At 36.3% G+C, this 16174-nt stretch overlaps 1 protein-coding gene and 1 non-coding gene across 2 annotated transcripts in view; one reads left to right on the forward strand and one right to left on the reverse strand.

Moving 5' to 3' along the window:
* The window catches only part of RNF125 (ring finger protein 125), a 35249-nt gene extending 25028 nt beyond the window's left edge, over positions 1 to 10221 (forward strand). The window contains exons 5-6 of the mRNA XM_037153778.2: positions 3491 to 3598; positions 6435 to 10221. Of these exons, the coding sequence (XP_037009673.1) occupies positions 3491 to 3598; positions 6435 to 6521 (195 nt within the window). The 3' untranslated portion in view covers positions 6522 to 10221. The remainder of the gene's footprint in view (positions 1 to 3490; positions 3599 to 6434) is intronic.
* A 3897-nt stretch (positions 10222 to 14118) lies between these two features.
* LOC119055552 (U6 spliceosomal RNA) lies at positions 14119 to 14227 on the reverse strand. Its single transcript, XR_005083718.2, has one exon. It is a non-coding gene; the product is annotated as a U6 spliceosomal RNA (small nuclear RNA).
* Between the last annotated feature and the right edge of the window lie 1947 nt (positions 14228 to 16174).

Raw genomic sequence — 16174 nt, forward strand, 5'->3', positions numbered from 1 at the left:
TAAGTCAATGAGAGGCTGGAATGATATTGGAAACTATTTTCCAGGTACTGAGACTACAGGAATGAAGGGGACACATGTAGTTCCTTCCCTCGGGGAACTCTAGCCATTTAAAGACAGGGACCAAATGGTCGTAACTATATGGCATTTATTAAATACTAATAATGTACCCATCCCAGTTAGGATAGTATCTCTCAACATCTACTCTACCAGGTAGATGGTGGTATCTCCATTGCACAGAAGAGGGAACTTGAGTGCTGAAGGTCAGACAGCTGGTGTTAGGCTTTGAACTCTAGGCTCTTTGACTTCAAAGCCTATTCAAAACAACCCTATCTTACTGGATTTCATATTCCATGTGCCTAGCACATAGTAGAGGCACAATACAAGTGTTGAAATGCCCTGGCTGGTATAGCTCAGAGGACTGAGCATGGGCCTGTGAAGCAAAGGGTTGCTGGTTCGATTCCCAGTCGGGGCACATGCCTGGGTTGCGGGCCAGGTCCCCCAGCAGGGGACACATGAGAGGCAACCACACATTGATGTTTCTCTCCCACTTTCTCCTTCCCTTCCCCTCTCTCTAAAAAAAAACAAATAAAATATTTTTTTTAAGTGTTGAATGAATACATTTCTATAATTAGTGAGTGTTTCTACACCACAAACATTTGCTAACTTTCCTATTGAAATATTTCTTGTTCTCAGCCCTTTTCACATTACTACACAGGGTCCCAGGGTAGATTAAGTGCTGTCTCGGATAGCCAGTATCGCCATTTAACCAAAGAGCGAGTGCATTAGAAAATCATAAATGATTATAAAGCAATAGTAATCTGAATGTTGTAATTTTATTAAAATTAAGATTTAAGGATTAATGGAGTAGAGCAAAATTCAGGAATGGACTTTATTTAAAGAAATTGAGGCCCTGGCTGGTGTAGCTCAGTGGATTGAGCGCAGGCCTGTGAAGCAAAAGATCGCTGTTTCAATTCCCAGTCAGGGCACATGCCTGGGTTGCAGGCTGGGTTCCCAGTGGGGGACACATAAGAGGCAACCACACATTGATGTTTCTCTCCCACTCTTTCTCCTTTCCTTCCCCTCTCTCTAAAAATAAAATATTTTTTAAAAAAGAAATTGAGCATATTAAAACTAGGACACACACACTCCCCCTGCCTGCCCTGCCCTGCCCCATAAACAGTAAGAAAGAAAAGAACCCTGGTTGTGTAGCTCAGTTGGTTAGAGCATTAGCCCAATATACCAGGGTTGCAGGTTTGATTCCCAGTCAGGGCACGTTAAAGGAATCAGCCAGTGAATGTATAAATAAGTGGAACAACAAATCAGTCTCTCTCTCTCCCCCCCCCACTAAATCTGATAAATGTTAAAAAAGAAAAGAATTACATGAGGACCCCATTTAAATTTAAAGAAAGACATTATCTAAATTGATAACGTAGACATTGTTATAATATGAAAAGAACATTGGATTGTCTTTTGGAGGCCCAGTGTTCACTTCTGATACTTACAGTGGTACAAATTTAAACTGTTTTTTTTTTTCCCTGAAATTGGGTTCCTCAACAAAATAAGGATAATAATTAATGATTGTTGTGAGGATCGATTGTGACTAGCACCTAATTTAATGCTAACACATACTTGGCAGTCAGTAATGATTCTGCATTTCACATTTTAAAAAGTGAAAATATAGAGAAATGGAATTTAAAAAAACACAAGCCTAGGTTAAAATATAATAAAGAAGCATATGTTAAAAGAGTCATTTATAGTAGCCATTGGGGAAATGCAAATTAAAACCATGATGAAATACCACTACACATCTATCAAAATGACTAAAATAAAAAAATATTGACAGTACCAAATGCTGGCAAAAATGAGGAAAAACTGGATAATTCACACATTGCAGGTAGAATGGAAAATGGTATAGCTACTCTGGAAAATAAGTTTGGCAGATTTTTTTTTACCAAGTTAACTATAACACTGCCATGTGACCAACAGACTTCTGGAAATTTATCCTAGAGAAATAAAGGTATGTTTATGCAAATGTCTGTATTCAAATACTCATTGCAGCTTTATTTGTAACAGCCCCAAAATGCAAAGAATAAATGTCCTTCAGAAAGTAAACAAAGGTACATCCAAACCATGGACTATTTACCACTAACAACGAAAAAGTAAGGAACTGTTGATATACACAGCAACTCGAATGAATCTGAAGGTCGTTATGCTCAGTGAAAAAAAGCCAATCTCACAAGATTAATACTGTATAATTTGATTTATATAACATTCTAAAATGATGAAATTAAGAGGCAGAAAACATCAGTGGACATCAGGGTATGGAGAGAAGAGGTCAAGGGGTAGCATTAGGGAGTTCCTTTGTAGTGACAGCACACTTCTGCATCCTGATTGTGTGAATGGTTATATGAATCTGTGTGATAAAATTTCATAGAAGTACACACACACACATGCCAAAATGAATTCATGCAAAAACTGGTGAAGCCTCTGGAATGTCTGTAGTCTAGTTAATTGTCAATTTACCAATTTTGATGAGGTACTACAGTTATGTAAGATGTTACCATTTGGAAAAACTGACAATTTTGGGGGAGTTTATAAATATTTCAAAATGAAAGGTTTTGTTGAGTTATTAATGGCTATTAAATTGGGAAAATACATATAAATACTAGTAACTGATGCTAGTGTGTTACGTATATTGCCAGTGGCAATTAAAACGTTAAAGCAATAGATATTATGAACCATAAGTGTTCATAATCTTTGATTACAAGTCTCCATATCTGGTCATTTTTCCTAAGAAGTTAATTCCCCCTGAGATAAACACTATAGATAATGTCATTTGTAATAATAAAATATCCATGTACAAAAAACTTATTTTAAGAGGTGACTAATGTAATAAGTATTAATGTAATGAGTACATTACAATGTATCTACTGTAATATTGTTTAATCAGTTGATAAATATGAAAATAAGCTATACAAAATTATATGCAAGAAATGCATATAAGAGTAAATGCAGTTTTATTTGTTCAATGTTGCTTTAATGTTTATACAATTTTAAAACATAATAGTGAGGTATGGCCAATAGGTTCATCAAGTTAAAATTCATTTTATAGAATGGTTAATTTTTTCATTAAATTTATTGAAGTGACATTGGTTAATAATATCATATAGGTTTCGAGTATAGATTTCTATGATACGTGATCTATCGTATTCTGTGTCAAATCATCTTCTGTCACAGTGTATTTGGCCCCCTTTATTCACTACTTCCCTCCCCCCTTCCATCTGGTAACCACCACACTGTTTTCTGTGTCTATGAGTTTCAGGTTTTTGTTTCACATATGAGTGAAATCATATGGTTCTTACCTTTTGTTGACTTACTTTGTTTCAGATATTCTCAGGGCTCATCTATGTTGTCATAAATGGCAGTATTTAATTGACATTAATGATTGTTTGAAATCCTTTCTTGAACTCTTGCTCTTGTATGTTTTCAGTTCTGCCCACTTTGCCGTTTAATGCCTAATGAGAATTCAAACAGCATCAATGGCAGTTTAATAAGACATTTGCAAGTCAGTCACACTCTGTTTTATGATGATTTCATAGTAAGTATATATTTTTCCTTTTACATTGTCTTTATGCTGTCTGTGTTAAGCTTACCTTTGTAACCTTAGTGGACAAAATTAGGAAGAGATGTGTATATAGCCAAAGCGTGAAGTATTAGCATTAAGTAAGAAACCATAAAAATACAGTGTTTTATAAATTTGGGTATTAATATTAAAGTAGTTATCTGCCTTAGACAAAATTATTTTCTTTGTGATCTATATAATTATCCATTGTATAAACAGCAGATTCGCCTTCAGATTATTTGTTTCTACTCTACTCCATGTGTAGTTATAATTTTTATGAACTTGAAAACTTATATAGCTGAGATGAAATCACATCAATAATGAAATGACTCAGAGAATTTGCTCTGCTTCCAGTTGCTTTTATAGTACATTGAATGGCTGTTAACAGATATGACATTATCAGTGTAGAACATTCAGACATTATTCCTAATTTAAATTTTATAAAACACAAAACTCACTTATTGAACTTTTTAAACCTAAAAAGTTTGTGAAAAATATTAAACTTATACAAAAGTAGACAGAAAGAATAGTATAATAAACCCCCATATACCCATCATCTACCCATCAGTAACCAACAAGTACGGCCAGTCTTGTTATATTAAGATTTTTTATAAAAGGCAGGAAATGTTAGGTATTGTAGGAACAGCCCTAATACTTACAGATATTTCCCATGATCAGAAATGAGAATAATAAGCAAAAAGTTAACATAGCTTTGTTGTACTTTGGTCCATTGTTGCCATGTGAAGGTAATGCATTGTCCTCTGAGTCCCTGTGAGCCTTATTATGGGGGGAAATCACCAAAGCGATGTTCTGAAATAGAATATCTTATTGTTAACTTCTATGCAAATACATGAAGTGGTAACAGCTAATTCTAATTTGCATATAATTTCTCCTGACCTTTTTAACGCTATATCAAGATAAAATTTAATAATTGTTAAAGACTGTCATTTGAAAATTTTCTCCTTGCTTTCTGATCTGCATGCTATAATTATCCAGATTCAATACAAGAAACATTGTAGGCTCTGACCTGGACTTAAGTCACAGCTCTGTCACAACTGTGTGACCTTGAGCAGACCCTTTAACCTATGAGCCTCTCTTTGTTGATTTGTTAAGTGAAGGGAGTAAAAACACCTACTCCCCAAAGCCTTTTTTTTTAGATCTATAATATATTTATTAAACAAAATACAAGAAAGCTCAAAGTACACTGCCTATTTTGTTGCTTAAAGATATCTTCTCTGGTTTATTTAATATCAGCATTACCACAGCTGCAGGAAATTAAATTGAACCTTTAGAAGGTATCCCAAAGCTTTTGAGGTTCAATGAGATAATGCATATAAAGTGATATACTCAGGGTGGTCATGAATGTTAGGCAAATTTGCAATGTGGACAGAACAAATTAGAAGAAGGAATACTTGAAGAATTGAACAAGCTACACCACAAGGCTGTATAGTAGCTTCTGCTCCATCTCTCAAATGATGTCATCTGCTCCCTAAAGTACACAAGGCCTCAATGACAGAGCCTGGTTCTGATCCACGTGTCCTCATTTTTCACAGGGCGTGGGACTTTCTCTTCTTTTAGCTCTATAAGATATTCTGAAAGCCAGGCTGAAGGGGATAATGGTGGAAGGAAGAGGAAGGGACTAGTCAAAGAACATGTATGAATGACCCACAGACATGGACAACAGTTTGGGAATTGACTTGGAAGGTGGGGAGGTGTGGGATGGGCAGGAAAGGGCAAAAGGGGAAAAACTGGAACAACTATAATAGAATAACAGTAAAAAATGATTAAAAATATAAAAGCCAGCTTGATTCCATTACCTATTCTGGCGATGCACATTCAGTCCATTCATAACATGTTTCCAAGTACAAATTCAGGGCTAGTTAGGATGAAGCCACTTTGATGAAAATACTTTCCACCCACTCAAAACTATATTCTTGATATGGAAGTGAGGATAAAACAGTGTTTTTTGTTTGGATTTTTTGTTGTTGTTTCCTTAGCTATCAAGTACTATGCTAGGCACTTTATGTGTATTATCTCATTTTATTCCTTGCAACAACTTCCATCAAGGGAGTACTGTGTTATTATACCTCACTCAGGTATGAAATATCTGAAATTCAAATGTTAATAAATTGCCTAAGAAACAACCAGTGTATCAAGCCCCAGATCTTATGCTCTTCCATTCTTTGTGGCTATCCTTTTAATTTTATCTGTCTTTATGGTGTTATATTTCAGAATGGACTTCAAATAGAGATTTTTACTTGTCTTTTTCTTTTTCCTCCCTCCCTTTCTTCTAGCTTTTAGTTTTTTTGAGGAAGAGGAGATGGGTTGCAAAGGATAGGACCGTTAGTATTTTTTGTTTTGTTTACAGAACATGCTGACAAAGTTTTGAATGCCATTTTGACCATAGGAAGGCAAAGGAAAGAGAGTAGTACCACTGGTGAATCATGTGGAAATGTCTTAATTGCATTCCACATTACATGTTTATGTGGAACCTAGCACTCTGACCAGTATTTGTAATGTTGACCAAAAACTACTCATTAGATCAGACTTAAAAAGCTTTAAATTCCAAACCAAGACTATTTTACTAGGACAATAACTGGCTAATTTGTAGGCAGTAAAACGAAGTAGAAAATGCGCTGGCCCCAAAGCAAAAGTCCTAGGTTCTTTGACTTTTTTTTTGTGGAAGTTCAGACAGGTCACTAAACTAAGGGCTTTAGTTTCCTGCAAAATGAGGAATTACAACAACCATCCTCTTTCAGTTTGTAAAAACTGTTTCTGATTGTATGTTTCTAATTATTTTTCTTACTTATAGGACTTTAATATAATTGAGGAAGCGCTTATTCGAAGGGTATTAGACCGGTCACTTCTGGAATATGTGAATCACTCGAACACCACATAATGTTATTGAAAGGAAAAGGGAGCAAATCATACAACCGCACCACTTGTTAAGATGCTGCTTGAACAGTTGGAGGGAAATTGTCAATGTTTGATGGGAAAAAATGTACAACAGTTATGTTTGCCCATGTTGTTATTTGCATTTTAAAACTGCTTTCATTTTGATGGTTTAAGTCTGTTTCACATTCCTGAGTTTCTTAGATACTTAACCACAAAAAATAGTCTCCATCAGCCATTAATATATAAAAGAACATAAGGCTGGGATTTATGGGTGAAGGATCTTTATGGACCCATTGGATAACACTGTGTATAATAATGCTGTGTATTAATAAATGCCACCATGGTTGGGCAAGGTAACTAATCTTTGTTCTATGTAAAAAGATGGAAGTGAAACAAATTATGGACATCCAAGGAAATATGAAATCTGTTTCAATATTCATGTTCTAATCACTAATAGAATAACATGAATAACCTTGTATGGTAGGAAAGGAAAATTTTGGACATCAATGAAGTCCATTTAACCCAATTGTATAACATAATGTAACAAAATTAATTTTGTGTTAGGAATGTATGCTTAGTTCTTTTACTTTTTATAACTGCACACATTAAGAAGTTAATATTATATTTTTCAAATATTTGTAGCTTATTATTTAGAAATATTTCTATAATGTAGGCAATTTCTTAAGAATCATCAGCGCATATTTACAGTAGAAATATTCACTTCCATAATTTTTAGTGGAAAACCCAAAGGGCTTTGATATTATTTTTCTTTTACCCTTTAGAAAAATTATAAAATAAAAGATAAATACTGACAACCAAACAGGAAATGTATAGATCATTACATAGTGATAGGGAACTCTCACAGATAGTGATAGTTCTCTGCCAGCCACCCTGGATGTCCTCCTGTGACAGTCACAACCCTCTTCACCAGCCCCATGAAAGAAACCACTACATCGATTTCAACAGTTAATCACTTCTTTGCATTTCTTTAGTATTCCGCTACCCGAGTGTGTATCTCTACACACTAATTTTTGATCTTATCCTCTTAAAATTGCCAACAGATAATAATAACATTCCTTTTTAATTTACATGTTCCTCCTTCTTTCTTTTTCTTAAAATTTGCCTGTTGAAGAACCTGGTTTTATGACTTCCAGAGTTTCCCACAGTCTCTATTAGTATTACTGAGAGCAGACTCATGGCACAACCTAGCATGTTTCTTTGTCCTCTGCATATTGACACAGGGATCGAGAGGTTTGAAAAGACTTTGGCAAGACTATAGGTCATGATGTGTCCTTTCATCAGAGGGCATGTAAATGTCTGCTTCTCTCTTTTTGTGACATCAGCAAAAACTGATACTGCTTACTTTGATCCATTGATTTATTGTGGGCTGGAGAATATTCTGTCATTTCTTTTGTTTATTACTTGGAACATTTTTGTAAAGAGATGTTTCCCCACATTTATGATTTGGTTATTCGATGGCAATATTCATATAGAAAAGGGAAAACAAATATTTGAATTTTTCCCTTTATTTACCAATTTTCAAGATAATAAAATTGCTTCCTATCATCTTCTAGTGATCACTTTTTTTAAAGTATTGTGAACTAATTCATAGGTTAAAACATTTTATAGAGTTTAATTCATTCAAAATATTACCTTATTAAAGCTCAAATTGTCACATCTTTGTCCATTGGGTGCCTCATCAAGTTGTCTCTGAGTCCTTTTGACACTAGCAATCTTTAATAGCTTCCTTGCTGTCTCATATGACAGAATATTTCAGGCTCAAATTGTATGTTTCTTCCCCCAGACCTGGAATTGGCCATTTCACAAAGAAGTCTGGACATTTTCAATGAGAAGTGGTATTTGAAAACTATAATTGGGGCTGTTATGCTTATTGCAACTAGGTTTGCCATTGTTTCTGGGAAAAAGCTAGGAATATCTTTGTCTTTTAAAGAAAAATTGCTTCATGAGTTTATTTTGATACTTCCAAATCAAACTGAGAACTACAGGGTTTTTACCTATCCTTTCTATTTCAACTGTCTTCATTTTTCTGTACTGAGAATCCTGGTTTTCAAGACACAGGCCACAACAGAATTAGAATATCCTACAGATACTCGTTTCTTTATCTACCTTACACACACAACTGTCTCAGAATAACAGCACTAATACAACCACCGCCAATATTTAATTAAAACAAACACTTTTTAATTTGTTCTCCCCATTCTCTATTTTTTTAAGTTGTACTATATCAATATTTTCAGAACATATTGGTATGGTATAACATACTATACTCTCTCTATCCCCCATTTAGTCTTAGTTTTTCAAGTAACTATGTTCAGTGCTTGCTACCAGTCCTTATTTGATAGCTCTGTTTTTCATACCTGACTCTATAATGATGAATCCAGAAAAAAGAATAATGTTTCCATCTGGAAATCAAGCCATTAAATTAATTAAAATGTTATTTGGCTGCAGTTAGCTTTTAAATTATAATTATTTATAAACTTTTTTTGTTTTTTACACGCAGTCATGGTACCCAAAATATCTCTAATAAACTATCCATTACTTCTTAAAAGTCTTAACTTACGATTTGGTCTTCTACTACAGGGTAATTAGAAAAACATAAAGCTGATGAAGTTTAGAGGGCTCTATTTCCTCCTAGTTAGATACTGACTTCACATCTGTGAACAAGTAACAACAGATTTTTAGTTTCACAATCTTCCTCCAATTTGGAGAGATTATCCAATAAAGCCAAACCTGTTGGACAAGGGCAAAAGGAGAGGAACTTTTCAGAAGTAATCATCAGACTGAAAATCTAGTCCCTGAAAAGTAAAAGAAATATACTTCTGAGCATTAGTACTAACTATCCAGAAAATAAATCTTTGTTAATTTAGAGCAATACGAGAGTCCACTTTAAATCTGTGAAACTTGAAAAAAACTTTAAAACTTTAAATACCGTATTTTAAATAAAGCTTTAAGTCACCTACCACCGTTGACCTCAGTGCAGCAATTCTGCATCCTGCCTGGATTCCTCACTTGATAATTTTGCCACCTACAGGAAAAATTAGGTGCTGGACACCTGGATTATTTTGCTTTTCGAATTATTTTGAGTTCCAAAATGGTCAAGTGCAAATATTGCTTGTTTTACTGTGCCTTTAACTTCTGATAAAAAGGAACTTAAAATTCATTGTTCAAAATATGAAAACCAATATATGAAGCTATTGACAATGAAAAATTTCACTTTGTTAATAGTGCCTCAAGATGCAACTTCTTCAAGGCCTTAGAAAGGAAATCTGATTCACTCGTTATTCTTCAAAAGCTAAATTCTTCTAACCCTACAAAAACTTATGGAGATTTTCCTTTCATATATTCTTTCATCCAAGTTTTTATAATGCAGGTTGAAAGCTGGATTGTGAATCTGAATCTATGGTAAAGATAGCTCTAGGTCAGATCTCCTAACATACTGTGGCTCCAACAATGTTGCTTCGTTACTTTTACTGGGTGCTAAGTATCTTTCATTTTGAGGTGAGCTTACTCCAGTTATTGAATGTTTATTATATAATTTGTATCTTTAAGCATTGAAGTTCTTTTAAAGTCATTGAGATCAATTCTTATGCAACTGCAAAAAGAAATCTGTATAAAGATCAGAATTTAAAATGTACAGTTCTTTTTTCTTCTGTAAATATGTATTGTGAGAAATAAAGAATGGCGGGACCATTAATTTCATTAAAATATCTATTGTGTCTATTCTTAAATATTCATCTTGATAATTTTTTATACAAACCAAATAAGCTTTTAAAATTGTCATCATTCAACAATATTTATCACAAAAATACACCTTCATGTAGGCCTCTCAGAGAACATTTGGCAGTGTCTAGAGATGTTTTTTGTAGTCATAACTGGGATTGCTGTTGGCTAGGGATGTGGGTAGATGTCAAGGATGATGCTAAACATTCTATGATGTACAGGACAGCCCCCTCACAACAGAGAATTGCCATGGCCCAAATGTCAACAGTGTTGAAGTTTAGTAACCCTGATTTAGGCCAAAGTAATACTGATCACCATGGAGTTACTGGTTCTGCTTCCAAGGAAATCCCTGGGAACCTTGGGGTTTCAATGAAATCCCAAGGGGCTTCATTGAAATTTAGGTAAAATATAGATGAACTCTTACTCTCTGCTAAATATTGATACACACTAACTTTTCGGTGGCTGTAACTGTCATTTGTACCACAATTCAGAATATACTCAAACATATGAAAGCTTTTTAGATTTTTCACAAGAGATACAGACCAAAACATAAGTATTATTGACATGACCTATGATGAGTGACATCCTGAGAAAGGGAACCAGGATGAGTTGGGAAGGATTACTTTTGTTATCTAGACTACCTTTATTGAAGTAAACAAGACATTCAGAGGGCCACCTATATCTGAGATCCTTCAGGCTAAGAAATGCCTATTTTTACCTTATTACTAGAAAATAATCTGGTACTTTGATCCTGCAAATTTCAGAAAAAGCCACATGTGGTTCTTGATTAAGGCTAATCATGGCCCACAAAGCAACCATATAAGAGACTCAGTGAAGGTGAATCCAAGGAGCAACTGGTCAAGAGAGACCAGGTCATGTGTGGCCATCAAAACCTCGCATCCCAGCACTCGACTAAGGTATACTGTGGATCCTGGGTATTCTCCAGGCAGCTGTTGTCTAACCTCAGAATTACAGATTACTTTGATCCCATGGCATTTATATGTCACCATGTGCTTCTCATCATAACAGGCTGGAGAAGTGGTTGGTTACACAGGTAACACAGGCCTATCTCCAGATACCCTCCTACTGGGGATTAGGGTTTCAACATAGGAACTTTGGAGGGACAGAAACATTCACTCCAGAATAACATGTTAGTTGAATAGAAAAATGAATGGCTGACAAATGGATCAGACTACTCATGTTAGATCGTCTGCATATTCTTTTCTCCCTAGCAAAGACTATATGGGGAACAAAATTAAAGAGAGCAGCACTATGTCTGAATTTGCTCATTATTGTTTCTCCAGAACTTAGCATGCAGTGCTATGCACCTATAGGCACTCAATATATACCTGATGAATAAATTAGTGAATAAATTGTAGTCTGAGAAGCACTGACAAGATGTTCTTAATGCATAAGGTCTTCACGCCAGAGATGCATCTTTTCTCTTTAGAGATATACCTGCCAAGTGAACCAAATTACCAAACAACTTCTTTCCTTAGAGTTCTAAAGCAAAGATTTGTTCCAGTGGTATAACCCTTAAAGGAAAAGCAGCATTAATTTGTCTTCATTCAGGGGGGAGAAGGTACAGAAAATAAGTAGCATAGATGGTAGGTAGAAAATAGATAGGGGGAGGGCAAGAATAGTAGGGGAGACATAGAATCTAAAGAACTTGAGACACCTGGTCATAAACTAAAGGGGGAATGGTGGGGGAGCAGGTGTGCAGGGTGGAGGGGAATGAAGGGGGGGAATAGAACAACTGTAATGGCATAATCAATAAAATATATTAAAAATTGCCTTCATTCAATAATATTAGAAGTATGGTGCTAATTCTGAAGCACAACTGCATTTTCTATATATAATAGTTGCTGAGTTTAATTTGTTCTAGATTATACATTGTAGTAATTTGCTACATAGTTAACCTAGGTAGCCAAATAAACTTGTTTAACCCCAGTAAACAGATAAAATGAAGAAAATATTTAGTTTTTATTTTCATTCTATTGGATACCCTCTAAGTGTATATCACTTTGTCCTTTTGACATATTCATAATAATGTCTGCAAGAAGGTCAAGTCATATGCAAAACCATACTGTCTTTTGCCAGTATTTCAAGGGTGTGTTGTATAGAAGTTTCACCCTTGAGGCATTCTGATTTTAAAATTACCTTAAAAAGAAAAACAATAATTTTATATCTAAAAAAAATAAAGTAGTCAAACTCTTAGAAACAGAAAATAGAACAGTGGTTGCCAGGGGCCAGTGGGAGGGGAAAAAGGAGAGTTAGTTTTTCCATAGATACAGAGTTTCAGTTCTGCAAAATGACAGAGTTCTAGAGATACGTTGCATAACAAGGATCATAGTTAACACAACTGTGGTACCCTTAGAAACAGTTAAAATGGTAACTTTTATGTTATATATATTTTTATCACAACAAACAAACAAACAAACAAAACTGGTATATGCATAAACCAAATACCATGGTGTGTATATATTCTTATGCCACTTAGTTTGAAAACTTACAATTGTTGGTGAAATTTAGGAAAGAAGTATTATCTCACTGGCAAACCAGTAGGGTTTCAAAAATAAATTATTTAAATATAGAGACTGAACAACTCTCCTCCTTGTTGCTATTTTTTCTGCCCTCTGGTCTCAAGACTTCTGTTGAAGTTTAAGGCACACAGCGATGTTTGCTGCTTTTTTCCCCCAGATGCAGTGGTTGTACATTCTTATAATTACTTCAGTCACCAATCTTAGCTGGTATCACTTAATTAAAGGGGTTTTGAAGAAACTCCTAGGAAGAGAAGGCAGTGCTTACTGTTGGCGCTGTTGTTTTTCACACTGAATATCTTGATCTCAAATAATTTAGCATTTGGGGACCACCAGGGGAGAAGAGTTTGCCTGAGACTAATGTCAACCTAAGCAAAACAGAGCCAAGAGAAGGTGAGAAACTAAATCCTGATATATTTTGAGCCCCTGGTTTCAAACATGCATTTTCTCAGCTTTACCGCTGGAATAGGGTGAGCTAGAGAAACCTATTTATTTCTATCACTTGCAGTCCCCCCCCAAATTTAACTAATGTGGGTTCCATGCTGTATCTCTGAATTCTTAAAATTTATTTACCTCCTTATCTAGTTCAAGTTTGGCTCTGTAGTTTATACCTAAGTCTTAAGTGATATAAAAATCAATACCAGAAATGGGATCATTACTTTAGATCATAAGACAAAATTGTGAAGTAGCTGAGCTGTGGCTGGGTTGGGGGTGCATGAAAGTGAAGATTCCTGCATTGTGTGTGGGGTAAGAACTCAAGATTTTGTGTGTAGACGTAAGGCTCAAGGCATATGGTCATAGAAGCTTTAGAGGACTTAGGAGCACAATGCAACAATGGGTCAGTATCAGTATGTCAGTTTTCATCTATTCATTCTCAAATCTGAACTTATTCCTTTTTGCCTGCTTTGTGAAAATGAAATGGGTCCTTTAAATATTTTTCTTTTGCCAGGTGGCACAATAGTAAGATTTGCCAATAGAGGGCACTAGAGAGAAATTTCGGGAGGAAAAGGATTTGTTTCCTGTAGCTCACTGGGCCAGCCCCAGCTTCTTCAGTGCCCCGTGGCCAGCAGCCCCCTGCATACAGAGGCTTCCTCCAACATTTCTCTGGGTGGTACTGTAGCAGAATACCTTCCATGAGATACTGCTTTGTGAACAAATAGTTTTCCAGCCAGTTCTGACAGCATGGCACCACAGGGACTTCTCTGCCATCCAGTGAGCCACAGCTAGGACCTCTCCAGCAAGGTCAGGATCTTAGCCCTAAGTGGTGGTGGTAGTGGTAGAGCCCTTCTTTGGATACTTTATTTCAACCCTGTATTCCTAAAAAAGGGGGGACACTTCATGAATTTGCATGTCATCCTTCCGTAGGAGCCATACTGATATTCTATACAATATTCCAGTTTTAGTATAGAAAGGGAGTGCTCATCCCTCTATTCTTTAGAGTTCTCTATTTCTTATACCAGTGTATTAGTTAACATTATTTATATGAACTTTTCTCAGTTCAAATTACTGTGTATGTTCAAATTCCTCTTTCCTGATTTGACCCAGACTTGTAAGTCAAATGTTGAATTTTCCTGAGTGCCAACAAAAAAATGTGCATACTCCCATCAAGATCTTCCTGGGTGTGGGTAGAGAAAAAGAAGACTTGGGAATTGAGAATGTTGGGGTCCAAATCAAGTAAGTAATCATTGGCTGGCCTGAGGGGCAGAAGTCTCCTTCTCTGATTCACCTCCCCTTCTGTATATAAAATGGAAATGCTGACAGAAAATGTGAGATCCTGGAGGATTAATTCAAAATGTGAATTAATAGAGGATTTGCAGTACCCTGACTCCCTGAACCACAACACTGTGTGGTTATTGGAGTGTTGCTGGCTGCCTTCCTGAGAAACAGAATGGCACTGCCATTGAAATACACACTGAACTGGAATTCAGTTTGGGGGTCAGTGATATTTTAGAAGACAGAGAAGAGCTCTCTGCCAGCCCAGCCAACTTTCTTCCATCTTGTCCTGAGACAAAGTTTGTCAAATAGAGTAAACTGGGTATGTGTTGCCCCCAGAGTTTCCGCTGACAAACAGAAAATCTATTAAGTGTAGCCCTGTTTTGGATTTTCAATTTAACAAAGCTTTTAGTATTTACTTTTCTGAAGTTCTCCTACAATGAAACTGATAGACAGGTTGTTATAGAAAAATGAAGCAACCAGACACCGAGGGATTCTGGAGTACGAGGTTTATCAACGTGCATGGGCCCAGAGGAGTCAATCTCCAAATTCTGAGCCCCAAACAAAGGATTCTTGGGGTTTATATAGTCTACGGGGTCTTCCTGTCTACATAGCAAAGCGAGATACAGAAGTGGAATGCGGTAATTAGTTCTATCTAAGGGGCAGAAGCAGAGTACAAAGGCTAAATGTGAAAATTAGTTCTATCAGTGGGGGTACTAGCCCCAGTCCTTGTGACTATCCTGCTGTTTGCTTCTCCCAGACGGCCTTATTGCTCTCCCAGGGTGCCTGGGGTTTTGGGTGAGCAAAGGTTTTTCAAAGCTTCCCACATCATTCCCCCCTTTTATGCTAAACAACACTAGTGCTTGTTTTAGCATAACAATATTCTTCTTGTAGGAATAAATAAGTCCCCCCTTTTCCTGGATTTAGAGTATTAATGAGGTTTCTTTCCCTTCTGGAATTATATACAGGACAATGGACGAAGGTCTCATCTTCTTGTAACTTCTTCCGGCTGGAAATGGACGCTGTCCTACCTACCCTTGGGTCAGAGGTACCCTGAAAGGGGGGGGGGTGGCAGCATGGAGGGAGTCCTTCCTGCAAGGGGAAGGACCTTACAGGGTCCTGATCAGTTGGCTGTCACCCGGACATCGCAGGCTTGGTGTCCAAAGGCTGGCATTACTGGACTGTTGGCATACTGGTCAAGTTATATTCTGGAGGTGACAGATTAAGCAAGAAATTGGAAGTACAATTAAATTATAACTATTAATTGACAAAGGTAGTGACTTCAGTAAAGAATGGCTTATCTAGTGGAAGGTGCACAAGGCATGCTATACCTATCTAAGACTCTTGTGGCCTGTACTTCACTTGGGCTGAGGGGAATACATTAAGATTTCTCTCCTTTCAGATTTCTGAGCCCTTTCTGTCCAAGCTATGAAGACAGAAAAGGGAAAATCAGTTCTAAAGTGAAGCCCACAGACTGCCCCAACCTTTTATTAACTTAACTACTTAGTTCAACCAAACCGTTGATTCTCAGGAGGGCGATGACAAAGATGGGCTCTTTAAGTGAGGCTTATATTGCTATTAATTACTCATAGGCATAGGCAAGTCATAGGCATACGCCCTATGAAAACAGAAGAACATACAGGTTAATTAACACAACAATCTC

The sequence above is a fragment of the Artibeus jamaicensis genome, unplaced genomic scaffold (genome assembly GCF_021234435.1).
Source record: "Artibeus jamaicensis isolate MK-2021 breed Jamaican fruit bat unplaced genomic scaffold, CSHL_Jam_final contig_354, whole genome shotgun sequence".
Classification (NCBI taxonomy): Eukaryota; Metazoa; Chordata; class Mammalia; order Chiroptera; family Phyllostomidae; genus Artibeus; species Artibeus jamaicensis.